The 15,186-nt window shown below is 38.7% G+C and overlaps 1 protein-coding gene across 1 annotated transcript; it reads left to right on the forward strand.

The window, feature by feature from the left end:
• The first annotated feature begins 6,167 nt into the window (after nt 1-6,167).
• On the forward strand, nt 6,168-12,306 carry LOC101299452 (ABC transporter C family member 3-like). Its single transcript, XM_004293007.1, has 10 exons — nt 6,168-8,555; nt 8,736-8,822; nt 8,907-9,554; nt 9,722-9,886; nt 10,243-10,537; nt 10,645-10,862; nt 10,959-11,264; nt 11,373-11,436; nt 11,547-11,786; nt 11,882-12,306. The coding sequence occupies exons 1-10, from the start codon at nt 6,168-6,170 to the stop codon at nt 11,986-11,988; spliced, it is 4,518 nt and encodes a 1,505-aa protein (XP_004293055.1). The 3' UTR covers nt 11,989-12,306.
• Nucleotides 12,307-15,186: the final 2,880 nt, after the last annotated feature.

Here is a 15,186-nt window from a genome sequence, read left to right on the forward strand (position 1 = left end):
AAAAAAAAAAAAAAAAAAAAAAAACAACAAGTTAGACTCATGCCAAGCCATTTCATCTAAGCACATGCTCTCTAGTACTGATGTACTCAAACTCATGATATCAAAGTACATGCCCGGCTAATTGAGTAAATTCCAACCAAAGCAAGAAAATGGACATCATACAAGCTCATCCCCTTACCAGCCGAATTGCTTAGAAGACAATCAAACAAGACAATTACAAAGCACCAGAAAAGCCAAATGTCGCTGTAAAAGCAACATAAGCCACTACCAGGCTTTATAACCCAATTCAGTGGTTTCTTCCTTACCATAGTATGATGACCATCTTTTTAGCCAGTATACTAGCCTATTTTCAAGCTTAGCCCATCCCTCAAAAAAAAAAAAATTTTGCCCTACCAAATATTTTAAAACAACCTCTCATCATGCTAGCCAAACCAAACTTTAACAGATCAATCCATATTCAGTGACCAAAAGCACTTTCCTAGCTAGTTCTTATCAAGCATCACATACTTCTAGCCCTTGAACGTTACTTGCTTAAGCCTAGCTTCATACCGAAATCATTGTCGTTAATGCAATACACTTATGCATGCCTATCATTCCAAGCTACTGCTACTGCTACTGCATAAAACATCTCATGCATATACCAAGCTGATCACAACCAAGACAATCATGCCAAGCATATAAAGTTCTCGGTTGCAATGCTCATGCCAAGAAAATGCCCAAGCCTAATTGTAATACGTTCAATTGAGGCAAAAGACAAGACAAGTCAAACAAATATATTTTTGTTCGACAATAGTAAATCGAATCAAGCAACACCAAGCCAATCAAATAAATTCTAGCCAAACATATTACTGATATGTGTCAGTAACATGTTCAAGCCAAGCTATATGAAACGAAAATTTAGACATACCAAGCAAAACAATGATGTCATTCTTTTTCTCAATTACAACAGTAAATATAAGAGGACAGGAGAAAGAAAAACATCTCAGGAAAACGCGATACATCAATCCCAACAATAAATGAGCTACGTAATGTGGTAACAGCAACGATCATAACAGGTGCTGTGATTATTGGGCATATTCCAAATCACAGCAGCAAAGCGTATTCCAAATCACAGCAGCAAAGGTTTCCAAATCACAGCAGCAAAGGGTTTACAGAAGAAAAGATCAATTGATCAATCATATACAAGACTACAATTTCAAAGAATCAAAAGCAAGCGGATCTCACAAGAAGAGTTTGTATCGGAACTCACCTGAATATCATGATGAACCACACGTTGTTGCAATTTAGCCCAGTATGCTAACTCCCAGCAAACCAATTACGGCAACAACTCTCCTTCACTATGACAAGCAATCACAACAACAATGACAAAGTCGAAACCCAACATACGCGACCCCAGCAAATCAATCACAACAACAAATCAATTTTGCTGGGTGAGACATCAATGAGAACCAAGGTGCGCTATTGTACAACAGATGTCTGCAACTATTGGCCTCGCTAAAATAGAAGAAGGGAGAAAAGACAGAGAGATCAAAAGAGAGATACATGTATTGAGCAATGAATTCGACTCAGCAAGCTAATAGAGATTTCATCTTTCCAATCTCTCAGGCGTGTAATCAATCTGTAATTACCCTCCCACATGCTTAATGCAATCAATTTGTAAGAGGTTGTGAACACGATTTCTCAGACACAAAGATGAGAATGAAATAATAGTTATTCATGCCAAGTCTCAGTATTGATTATCTGGCCCATTCTCATGCTTTCATGGTCCATATAATCAAGGGGGCTAATGTTGAGGCCCAAAAATCCAGCTAACAGGCCCAATTAGTTTGTCAAGCTCGATTCATGTTTTAAGCCGAATTCTACTAGCAAACATCATGTCATGCACGTGGACCCAAGCCACATTCATACACTTGGGGCTTACAGAGGGAATGTGGTGTGGAAGGTAACGGATCCTGTGAGGCCCATCGTTAAGATGATGTTCATCAATAACTTTAGACTTGGGACCAAAGTTCATGCATGATGAACAAAATCTTAATATGGGCTAGTGAGAGAAATTAAAACCAAGCCTAGCAAAATCTTTAACTCATTAGACTTATTATTTTCCTACCTAAAGCCCATAGTCTTAAACTTGTCCAGATTAAACTTGTCTAGAAACCTAACACCCAATGTCAACTTTCGCTGCTGTAAATCTATACTCTAACGTTAACTTTTGCTACCTGGCCCTCCCAAGAAATCTTGTCTGTCCTCAAATCTCTACAATATCATGGCAGCAGGTTACCGCCCTAGACCTGCCATCACCACTCTTCTGTCTCCCTTTCACCAATTTTCTTCCATAGGGAAAACCATCCACCAAAGCTTGGAAGCCACTTGCCCAAAACCCTAAACCCTAAACCCTAAACCCTAATCCAGCAACAACTCTCCTCCCTCATCTTGCCTATAAAAAGGGCAGCTCACTGTTGCTGGAAACATCATGGACAACCCAGAAAAACCTCAAGAGATCATGCTTCATCTCTAGAACCCTAGCCCCCTTATTTTCAGTCAGTTCTCATTCCATAAACCCTTCATAACCCAAAATCAAGCTCTCTCACTAAACTCACAGGCTCCCAGATCCCCAACCATATCCATCTGTAAGTCTTATTGTTTTTTCAGAATCGCTGCCGTTATAGTAGAATCGCTGCTGTAACGACTGTTACTGCTGCTGTTGCTGTCAAGCAAACTGCTGCTGCTGTTATTACCAAGCGCATCACAACAGAGTCATTCTTGGCCCATCCTTGATCGACTTTGGGCCTGGTTTCGCTTAAGCATTGAGGGCCTGCTGTTCTAAACCCTACAAGCACAAAAACACCCTCACACTGAGAAAAGAGAATGTTCATGGGTTCACAAATTGATGATCAACTTAACAGTGAGGTGGTATGATCTAAAATAAATGCTTATAAATAAAGGCATATTATCCTCGTTGATTATTTGATGATCGTGCACAAGTTAAGATTCTGGTTTCATTAATATATTGCTACTCAGGGACACGGTTCTATAGCAATATCCTTCTGCAACTATTTGAAAGAGGTTTTTAAATAAGTGGCTATTCACCCCTCTCTAGACCATTCTAGTACTTTAATTAGACAATTAAGCTTTGGTGCAAAGATAGTTTAATGGCTACACAATGATTAACAGGTCTACTTTTGTTATTTGGTAAATTAAGGCGTGTGAGCGCTAAATTTTGTCAGCCGATAATTCCTCTATGTACGAGAACCTTCAAAATAAGCTAGGGCTTAGTGTGGTACCGAGCTTAGCCCTTCGATGCTTAAGTCATGCTTAAGTCAGTAAGATTGTTATGCAATAGGCAAGAGGAAGGGTAGAATGTGTTACGAACATTGAAAAATTAAGGCTATTCTTATATATAGGAGATGCAATCAGCTGGTTGCTTAGGGTTCAAGGCAGAGAAGCCCATGAGGCTGCTACCTGTTTAATCAAATGACTTGATGATGTTTCCTTACTGTGGCCGTTCGTATTTATGTCGGATGCAACATGTTTGTATCGTCTGAAGATGTCATGAGGATTCTTCTCATAACGGAACTCATTCCTTGCATGATCCCTTTTTATTTGCGATCTCTTCCATAATTTTTCCTTCACAAGAAACCTTATCATCCTTCATCTTCAAAGAAAATGGCTAGTTCATCTCGAGCTCGATCTGTCCCACCGCCTCTGGATCCAATATCGCCTTCCCTTTCTTTGTCATGAGAATTGGATGGAGTCCTGTTGTAAATAGGAGTAGCTGCTATGCTTTTAAGTTTTACCGTGCACATGCATACTTTGCATGTGTCTTTAGAGCATGTCCACCCCAACCCCAAAAACACCACCCGGGCCTTAAGCCATCTCAAAAGAAGACCCAAAAAAAAAAGCCAAGTCCACCCACAAATTTTCTTTAACCCAGGCCTTCATTGGGTCTTCACCTAGGTCAGACCTATGACCCAGGCCTCCATTTTTGAAGACCCGGGCCTTCGTCTCCAGCTCAGCCCAAAACGCCGACGTTAGCCACGTGAAGCGCGCAGAGCGGACCGAGAAGGCGACGCGTGGCGCGGACAGAGCGAGAAGGCGGGTGCTTTTTGTCGCCTAGCGACGCTGCGGACGAACTCCTGGGCCACGTGTCAGCGCCTAGGCTCGTTCCGGGGAATTCAAATGCAACGGTCCTTTGATCTGGACCATTGGTTCATTTCAAAAAAGCAAATCGACGGCTCAGGTGAATTGACTGTTGCAATCCCAACGGTAAAAATCTGGCAACGGGTAAAAAAAGCTCCCAACGGTAAAAAAGCTGGCAACGGTTAGGAAAAAAAATATAAAAAAATTTATACAAATCCTATAAATACATATCACCCTCCTATAATTTTTTCAAGCATTTATGGGAAGTGCAAGACAACATGGATATCTAGATTACCGGTTTTTTTTTAATTTTTTTTTTATGTTATGTTTGTGTTATTTTTAAATAATTGTATATTTTTTTTTCTAGGCTTGGCATGTCATTTTAAGTCATGAAATAAATATTTAATTTCAATATGTCATTTTGTTTATTTAATCATAATTTTATTAATATATAAAATTATTATTCACATTCAAAATACCTAATATAAAATTCAATAAACAGTCACTGCCACGTGGCGACCCAGAAACAGAAATCGTGGGTGGAAACTACAGCCCAAAATCACTGCCACGTGGCGAACCAGGTCTCGCCCATGACCCAGGCCTTCCAAACTAAGACCCAGGGGGTGGACTTGCTCTTAGTGTTATTACAGCCTTTGTTACAACTATTTTACTGCTAGGGTTTGTATGTTGCTCCTTAGTTAGATGTGTGACATGTGTCAACATCCTACCGGAGACTTGGACAATATTTATAGCGAAACCCTTGTATGCAACAGCTATCAACGAACATTTGCATTTTTTTTTATCTCTTAGTTTTCCATAGTTTCCTTTCTTAGCTTTCCTGGCACCATTACATGATACAACTTCCGGCTAAAAATTAAACCCAGCCATCTCCGGCTCGATGTCCACTTCAACGGCCCGGATTCAACAAGTTAATTCGAAGTGTTGTTTTGGAGTAAATGGAAATCATTGTTAAAGGGTTGTGTTAATGAAATGAGAATCACAAGTCCCTTTGGAGAAATTTTTCAATGCTCCCAATGACGTGGTCCTCTTTTGTCAATTAAATTTTAACACGTGGATTTATTACAATTAAAATATAAATTAAGATTTTCTATATTTTATGAAATGACCGTCTTGGGTTTTTTATGAGTTTGGCATAGGGTTTAGGGTATAGGGTTTAGGGGTTAGAATTTAGGGTATAGGTTTAGGGTATAGGGTTTAGGGTTTAGGGGATTTACGATATCAACAAGAAACCCAAAATTGTCTTTGACAAAATCACGAAAATTGTTTTTCATCATGAAAATGCATATGTCAAAATTTAAATGGAATGAAGGACCACATCAGACTGCCACGTGGTCCTTTAAGAACATTGAAAAATTAAATAACCATTCAATGATCGGCTGTGTCATTGTTCATTGTTGGGTTTTTTGATTTATTGATTTTCGATTCATGTTAATATAAACGATAAATTAAGTTATGGGTATGATTAGTAATTTCAAGACAATATTAGATAACCATTCAATGATCGGCTGTTTCATTGTTCATGTTACACAAAGAACAATAGTTATCATTAATCACCTAGAGTCTATATGTAGTTAATTCATTCTTTTATGTTAATTACTATAGTTTAACATCAAAATGAAATATGTCTTTGCCTCGTTCAGTACCTTCAGTTTCGGTTGTTTTAAAGGTTTTGTTTTATAATCTTATTTTGTCATCGAAAAAACATGAAAGATTTCCTGTTTATTGAAAAAACATGGACGATAATGTATGAGTATGACTTCACGTTTTTCCCTAGAATGACGCCATTGAAGTAGATTGGCTGTGGTCATGTGAGCCTACGAGTCTTGCGCACCACGTTATCCAAGGAAAGGAGGAAACTTTCGACAATACAAACGCATTGTGGGACAAAACCGAAGAACAGTAAACACACACACTCCCTCAAAGTCAGCGAGTCATCGATCAGTTCACTTATAAAACCCACAATAATGTTTCATATTTGAAAACAAACCGTGGTGCTTTTTGATGCATCAATGGATACTGTTTCTGCCTTTTTCTCACACCATTCCTCATTCATGTATCCAGGTACTGATTTCCTTCTGAAACCCATTTTCATTCATGGATTTCCTGGCTCAATACATCTGCTTCTGTTATTTGTGTTGCTTATCTCCTGGGTGTGGAAGAAACTCAAGGTGGGAGATGGAGGAGGGGACCCAAAAGAGGGGTTTAGGAATAGTGTAACTTTGCACTATAAGCTCACTTTAATCTGTTGTATTGGTGTTTCTGCAATTAGTCTTGGCTTTTGTTTGTTCAACTATATTTCCTGGTATAGATATGATTGGTCTGTAGAAAAGCTAGTGATCCTTTTTGATCTATCAATTAGAACACTTAGTTGGGGTGCAGTTTGTGTGTACTTGCATACCCAGTTCTCTAATTCTGGTGAATCAAAGTTCCCATACTTGCTCAGAGTTTGGTGGGGTTTCTACTTCTCTTTTTCTTGCTATTGCTTTGTCATAGACATTGTTCTTTACCAAAACCTTGTTTCCTTACCAGTTCAATTCTTAGTTTCTGATGCTGCCTTCCTTATCTCTGCTTTGTTCTTTATATATGTGGGGTTTATTGGGCCGAAAGAGGGTGGAGATACCCTTCTTGAGGAACCCCTTTTGAGTGGTAGTACAAATTCTAGAATAGGTAACACTGCTGAATCAAGTAAGTCCAGAGGGGTTGAAACTGTGAAAACCCCTTATTCAACTGCTGGAATTTTCAGCATCCTCACTTTTTCTTGGATGAGTCCTTTAATTGCGGTTGGCTATAAGAAAACATTAGACCTTGAAGATGTCCCTGAACTAGAGAACGTTGATACTGTAGTTGGGTCCTTCCCAATTTTTAGAAATAAGCTCGAGTCAGAGTGTGGTACTCTTAGCAGAGTTACCACACTTCATCTGGTGAAGGCATTAATCTTCTCGGCCAGGAGAGAGATTCTTTGGACAGCGTTGTTTGCACTGCTTTCCACAATAGCTTCTTATGTCGGCCCATATCTTATCGACACCTTTGTGCAATACCTCTATGGGCGACGTGAGTTTAAAAATGAGGGCTATGCTTTAGTTTCTGCATTTTTGGTGGCGAAGCTCGTGGAGTGCCTCTGTCACAGGCACTGGCTCTTCAGAGGGCAGCAGATTGGAGTAAGAATAAGAGCTGTACTGGTTGCCATGATCTATAACAAGGGTTTGAGCCTGTCTTGCCAGTCCAAGCAGTGCCACTCTAGTGGTGAGATTATCAATTTTATGACTGTTGATGCTGAGAGGATTGGTGACTTCTCTTGGTACATGCATGAACCATGGATCATCATTCTACAAGTTGCTTTGGCCCTCTTGATTTTGTATAAAAATATTGGTCTTGTCGCAATTGCAACTTTAGTCGCAACTGTAATGGTTATGTTGGCAAATATTCCTTTCCGAAAATTGCAAGAGAAGTTTCAAGAGAAGTTAATGGAGTCAAAGGATAGAAGGATGAAAGCGACATCTGAGATTTTAAGGAACATGCGGATTCTCAAGCTTCAAGCATGGGAGATGAAGTTTTTGTCTAAAATTATTGACCTCAGGAAGATTGAAACGGGGTGGTTACGAAAGTTTGTTTACACTTCGGCCATGACCTCATTTGTCTTCTGGGGTGCCCCCACATTTGTGTCTGTCATCACATTTGTTGCTTGCATGCTTTTGAAGGTCCCTCTGGAATCAGGGAAGATCTTATCTGTGCTTGCAACATTCAGAATTCTTCAAGAACCCATCTACACTCTTCCAGAAACAATATCAATGATAGCACAGACAAAGGTATCCCTTGAAAGAATTTCATCATTCCTTTCTCTTGATGAATTGAAGCCTGATATTATCGAAAACCTTCCTAAAGGTAGTTCTGATACTGCTATTGAGATAGTAGATGCAAATTTCTCTTGGGATTTATCTTCGCCTAACCCAACATTGAAGGATATAAATCTCAAAATTAGCCATGGTATGAGGGTTGCAGTTTGTGGAACTGTTCGCTCAGGCAAGTCAAGCTTAATTTCCTGTATTCTGGGAGAAATGCCCAAGATATCTGGTTTTGTTAAGTTGTGTGGGACAAAGGCCTATGTTTCTCAGTCACCATGGATACAGAGTGGCAAGATAGAAGAAAACATATTGTTTGGTAAAGTGATGGACAGCGAAAGGTATGAGGGGGTTATCGAAGCATGTTCTTTGAAGAAGGATCTGGAAATTCTACCATTTGGCGATCAGACCATTATAGGGGAGAGGGGAATCAATTTAAGTGGAGGGCAGAAGCAGAGAATACAAATTGCACGAGCTCTGTACCAAGATGCTGATATCTATCTCTTTGATGATCCTTTTAGTGCTGTTGATGCTCATACGGGATCCCATCTTTTCAAGGTACTTCACTTTGTCTATTCTATAAATTCTAAATTCTGCCTTCACTTTGAAAAGGTGGGATCCTTTTCTAGGTACTTCATTGAACTACTGACTTATGCAGCTCAAGAGACAAATGCTTCTTTAAAAATTGAATGAGTTGGAACTTCATAATGAATACTTTACATGCTATTTTCATTTCAGGAATGCTTGATGAGACTCATGAGTTCCAAAATAGTAATCTATGTCACTCATCAGCTGGAGTTCTTACCTGCTGCTGATATTATCTTGGTGAGAAAATTTATGGATTTCAACTAGTAAAATGAGTTATCTCTGTTTGGTTTCTGTCTAATAAAACTTAATCCTTGTTATTAGGTCATGAAAGAAGGACGGATCACGCAAGCTGGAAAGTTCAATGAAATTATTAATTCAGGAACTGATTTTAAGGATCTTGTGGGAGCACACAATCAAGCTCTTTCTGCGCTTGATTCTGTTGGGGTAGGGCCAATTGAAAAACCAGGCATCAGCGTAGAATATAACAGTTCGACTAGTACTAATAGGGCTGTCCAAAATGTAGATGAAAAAGATGTTGAAGATTGTAAAATAGATGATTTAGGGGTTCCAAATGGGCAGCTTGTTCAAGAAGAAGAGAGAGAGAAAGGTAAGGTTGGGTTTTCAGTGTACTGGAAATACATTACCACAGCGTACGGAGGAGCTTTTTTGCCCTTTATATTGCTTGCACAGATTCTTTTTCAACTCCTTCAAATTGGAAGCAATTACTGGATGGCTTGGGCAACTCCTGTGTCAGCAGACGTGAAACCTATTGTTACAAGCTCTATGCTTATAATTGTGTATGTGGTTTTGGCTGTTGGAAGTTCTCTTTGTGTCCTTTTCAGAGGTCTGCTTCTTGTAACAGCAGGGTACAAGACAGCCACTATACTCTTCCATAAAATGCACTTGTGCATTTTCCGTGCTCCCATGTCATTCTTCGATGCTACTCCAAGTGGAAGAATCTTAAACAGAGTAAGCATAAGTTCTTTGCAATATGTTGCTTGATTGGGTGATGAAATTGTAAAGGAATGATGAACTTTGTGTAGTGTTCTGCTTTTTATTTAGTTTTTCGTTTTTCATTTTTTATTTTTTAACCCTGTTTGCAAGCCCTTCTGATGACTATAATGACTGTTACACAGGCTTCTACAGACCAAAATGCAGTGGACATGAGCATATCAAATCAAGTTGCCTCCTGTGCCTTCTCAACGATACGGCTTTTAGGAATTATTGCAGTGATGTCTCAGGTGGCATGGCAGATTTCCATCATATTTATACCTGTGATTACAGCCTGTGTATGGTATCAGGTAATACTTCTGATTTTGTGAGAATTCTGTTACCTGATGTGTTCGGCTGGTCCATATGTCACATGAAATCTTATATGAAACTAATAATGTCACGTTAATGCTGCATTATCATTGTTCATGGTTTTTTCGTGCTCAGTAATTCTAAGTTTAGACCTAGACATCCAGTCGCCTTAGCAACTGAAATGTTCTGTTTGATATAGTAGTGGTGTCAAAACCTTCCTCCTTGTCTTGAGAGCTACTAAAATGACTGAATTCATCAAAATACCAATTTAACTGCAATTACAACCTGGATGATATAGTAATTGTTTAATTGTGAAATAAAAAAACAAGATCTTCACGACCTTATATTCCTGCAGCAATATTACATACCTTCAGCACGAGAACTAGCAAGATTGGTTGGAGTGTGCAAAGCTCCTGTGATACAACATTTTGCCGAAACAATTTCAGGATCAACTACTATTAGGAGCTTTGATCAAAAATCTAGATTTCGAGAAACCAACATGAAACTGATAGATGGATATGGTCGGCCAAATTTCTACACTGTTTGTGCAATGCAATGGCTATGCTTTCGCTTGGATATGTTGTCATCCATTACATTCGCATTCTTTTTGCTTTTCTTGATCTCTGTTCCAGAAGGAATAATAGATCCAGGCAAGTGATAACCCTCTGGAATATTATTAATTTTAAGTTTAATAACAATAGTACAGACATCTAGACATTCTCCATTTCTGATTTGTTTTGCATTTTTTATCATGAAGGTATTGCGGGCTTAGCCGTCACATATGGACTTAGCCTAAACCTGTTACAAGCTGGGTTTATATGGAACCTTTGCAATATGGAGAAAAAGATAATATCAGTGGAGAGGATACTACAATATACTACCAGTATACCAAGTGAGCCTCCTCTGGTAATAGAATCTAACAGACCAGACCATTCCTGGCCATCACGAGGAAAAGTTGATATGCATGATCTTCAGGTACTTAATATTCTTGTTTGTTAGATTCAAGCCATATTCTTGAAATAAATATAGCATTATTCATAACTGAATCTTATGCCATGTTTATTTACATAGGTGCGGTATGCTCCACACATGCCACTTGTATTGCGGGGTCTCACATGTACCTTTCCTGGAGGAATGAAAACTGGGATTGTGGGGAGAACCGGTAGTGGAAAGTCAACTCTCATACAAGCTCTTTTCCGAATCGTCAATCCTGCTGCTGGCCGGATTTTGATAGATGGCATTGATATCTCTTCTATTGGATTGCATGATCTGCGGTCTAATCTAAGCATTATCCCTCAGGACCCAACCATGTTTGAAGGAACTGCAAGAAGCAATCTGGACCCACTTGAAGAGCACACAGATGAACAAATTTGGGAGGTTAGTTGATTTTCTGCTGAGGTTGATAGGAAACTGCTTCTTTCTAAATGTTGTTCATAGTGGTACCTCATGGCACTAGTACATAAAAATATCTGTTAATTGTTTTAGGCCTTGGATAAGTGCCAGCTTGGAGATGAAGTTAGGAAGAAAGAAGGGAAGCTGGATTCTGCAGGTTAGTTGGGAAGCTGGCTCTATTCCAAAAGAAAGGAAATATATGATGCATTTGTTTCCAAAACTCACATAATAGAAATGATTTTGTTCCTGTTCATATGGTTGCTGCAGTTAGTGAAAATGGAGAGAATTGGAGTATGGGTCAAAGGCAGCTTGTTTGCCTGGGCCGTGTGCTCCTCAAGAAAAGTAAGGTCCTGGTCCTTGATGAAGCTACTGCATCTGTTGATACTGCTACGGATAATCTGATTCAGCAGACCCTTCGGCATCACTTCTCAGACTGTACTGTCATTACCATTGCACATCGAATATCTTCTGTTCTTGACAGTGACATGGTTCTTCTTCTAAATCATGGTTAGTATTGCCATATGATCAATCTTTTTGACTTCCTAATAGTTACCTTTGACCCTCATCTTTTTGTTTTAATATGTCCTTGATTTTATTTTCAGGGCTTATTGAGGAATGTGATTCTCCAGCAAGATTGCTAGAAAACAAGTTATCATCTTTTGCCCAACTTGTAGCGGAGTACACAATGAGATCGAATTCCACTTTGTAATTTGACTGACAATTGATGATTACGAAAAGTAGTGGTTACTATGTTCTTATTCAGGCTTTGTGCTTATTCACAACCACAGAAGTTGCAGGTTGTACTGCATTTGAGGGGGTATGTCTGATGTTTTTTACATTCAAGAAATTTGATGTTCATAAATTTAATCAAGCTGTGATATTTAATGGTTGAAATAATGGAGTCTAAATGCCTCGTTGTAAGATGTAACTCACCCGCATTCAAGTTCTTTACTGTGGTTACTGGGAGAATGCTTCTTGCTTGTTCCATGATTCATATGAAGCAAATAAACGGTTTCTAACCAATATCAAAAATTGAGTAATGTTGTCTTTTACTACATACAACAATTAGTCTCAGTTACAAATGAAGGGCTTATGTCAGTAGTTTAAATTATAGAGCCGCATCAGAACTTACTATGACAGTGCTCCCTATTTACTTGATCCAGCTAATCCATCAATTGATGTTGATCAGCTTCAGGAGGAGTATGAAGAGTAGAGCCTTTTTTCGACTTTTCGATTGCCAATTCCCCCAAGTAGTACATACAGATCAATTTTTTTATTATTATTTATTTATTAGTGATTGAAACCGGTTGGAGCCTTGTAATACCAGTTATTCTACTACCACTTTCTTTTAGTGTCCTTCTGGTGTTACTACCCAGTTCTAGTTCTAGTTGTAGCTAGGAGGTGTTTTAGTTACTCTTGTATCAAAGTTTGTTGGTTTGGTTGCTTCTTAAACCAATCATCCTGTAATTTTGTTATATCTATCAATATAGTTGATTCCCTTCTTTTTTATCCGTCTTTTTACACTTTATTATCCCTAGATCTTTTTTCATCTTGTTGCTAATTTAGGACAGCAAAAGAAAAGTCTATAGCATTTCTAGAGTCTAGCATTTCTAACTATGGCCTCTTAATCCGGAATGAAGCAGTGGGGAATAGAAGTTGATGATAGGAGTGACCAGAAGCTCATCCCACAATTCAATTTCACATCTTTTTTCCTTTTATTGAGAAAATTACCTTATATTGAAGAAGACTTCAAGCATACCACACGTAGATTTACAGAAATAGTATTCTGATGCTAATTATGTTAGTTCTACATATCCTCCTAAATATGGACTTGGACATAATACCCTCAATACTTAAATAGGTGCTCATCTGAGACTCCGAGAGCGGCAGCGGCGGCGGCCACGTTCCATGGGACAAACAAAACTGGTTAACTTTCATTTCCAATGTTCTAAAAATCCCTGCGGTGCTTCATTGTTTCCGTCTAGAGAGTTAAAAAATCGATTAATCCCCGATTAACCCGCTTAGATACTAGTCACCGGCTGTCCGCCCGACTAGCGCCTAACGTTTTTTAAAACATGGTTCATTTCACACTTGAGTTGTGGTTTCACTCGATCCAAGGACAAATTGTAGATTGCGGCTAACATTCCTAAACATATTCTTCCTAATGCCTATTCAATTTCCTCCCTTTTCCTAGGTGACAACACTAAACCCTTGGTGCCATCAGCTGCCCTGACTATTCACACTGTCCAAAATAACCTAGCAAATACTCATGAAGGTTTCAAGCGAGACAATTTTTTCCTTCATCTGAAGAAAACCTCGTTCTTTTTTGCTGCTCGTTACTTTTCTGGCTCTTGTGACTCGCCCACAAAACCATTATCACATGAGAATATTGCACCATTAGGTGATTTAGGTCCATTATCCACCATGTCAACGTCTTTGAAATTTGGTATATCCGAAATTTCTTGGGATGAGGGAAGTGAACCTCTATCATCATTCTATCATGCACCTCTTTTTGGTCCAGAGAACTTTCTTCAATAACAGAAGTGCTCCGCACATTGCCTGAACCAGATACGTATAAGGTCATTTGCTAAACATACAACATTTTATGTCGATGAATAAGTTTGTACATCCCTTTCATGAAAGCTACCGTCTCCCGTAGCAAGATGGGTAAACTGTTCTCCAGTTTGGGTTTCTTCCTGTTATGAAATAAATGAATAGCAAGTATCATCAGTGAATTTATGTAATATCACATGTAAGCCAGAATTAATCATGTTCTAGCTTTCAATTCCAGCTAACCCACAAGGAATTGTTCCCAATACAAGAAAAATAAAAGTCTTTTACCTCTACTGGTGGTTTAGTTCCTTTAGGATGGTAAAAAGGCAATTTATGTTCTGAAGGATTGATATTGTCCAAACAATAACCTGCAGCTTCTCCTGACTGAAAAAGTTCCCTGAGAACCAGGCTGCATCACTAACACACTTAGAACTACTATGTGAAGATGTGGGTAACAGAGTCATTTCGATTCTGTGGCATTCTTGAGACTTCGATATATTTTCTTGGCAAGCTATAGCAGGACTGGATCTTCCAGAAAGAAACTACCACCAATTTCAAGCTGATTACATCCCGATAATTAGCCTGGTCTCCATCACTGCAAGCTGGCAAACAGACATCCCGATAACGATTTTCAATGAGTTCCAAAATTATTCTCTGGATAAGAGTGCGCTTGAGAGAAGCCTCAGAAGGAAGAAACCAATTTGCATTAAGCTGGTAAGAGAATATGCAGTTCTGTATGAGTTAAAATATGAACATAATGAATTTAAACAATAACTCAAAAGTCAAAACTCTTTATAGGTCACATCAGAAGTGTAAAAGTTCAAGGATATAAGTTAAGCATGCTGATGGTGAAAAGATGGCGTTATATGGTAGGAATTGAAAATCCGCATACACAAATAAACCTGATATGCAGAAGCATTGGAACACTTCGAGTTAAGAACTGAAGTGCTTGGTGTTTGAAACATAAAACATGACTATAGGAAGTTAATGCAATATAGAAGCCTACACATAAAAAATAATGGATTTCCTATTCTGTGTGAATATATTTTGTGCGCCCCCAACCCCCACCACCAAAAAAAATTGAATATATTTGATTTACTATCCTGAATTCAAACTAGGAATAGCTCCTTAATCTAGCCATAAATACTTCTGCGAGCATTATAAACTACAAAGCCACCACATTTTTGTCACCCCAATCTAGAAGAACTTGCATAAAAGTTTCAGGATGCCCCATGAATTCCCAATAAGGGGAAAAGATAAAAGTTGGTCACAGTAACCAAGCATGTCATCAAATTTTGAACACCAAGGTTTTCTTAACAATAAGTATAGTTGGACAGAAACTAGCACAAAAACA

Source organism: Fragaria vesca, linkage group LG2 (genome assembly GCF_000184155.1).
Source record: "Fragaria vesca subsp. vesca linkage group LG2, FraVesHawaii_1.0, whole genome shotgun sequence".
Classification (NCBI taxonomy): Eukaryota; Viridiplantae; Streptophyta; class Magnoliopsida; order Rosales; family Rosaceae; genus Fragaria; species Fragaria vesca.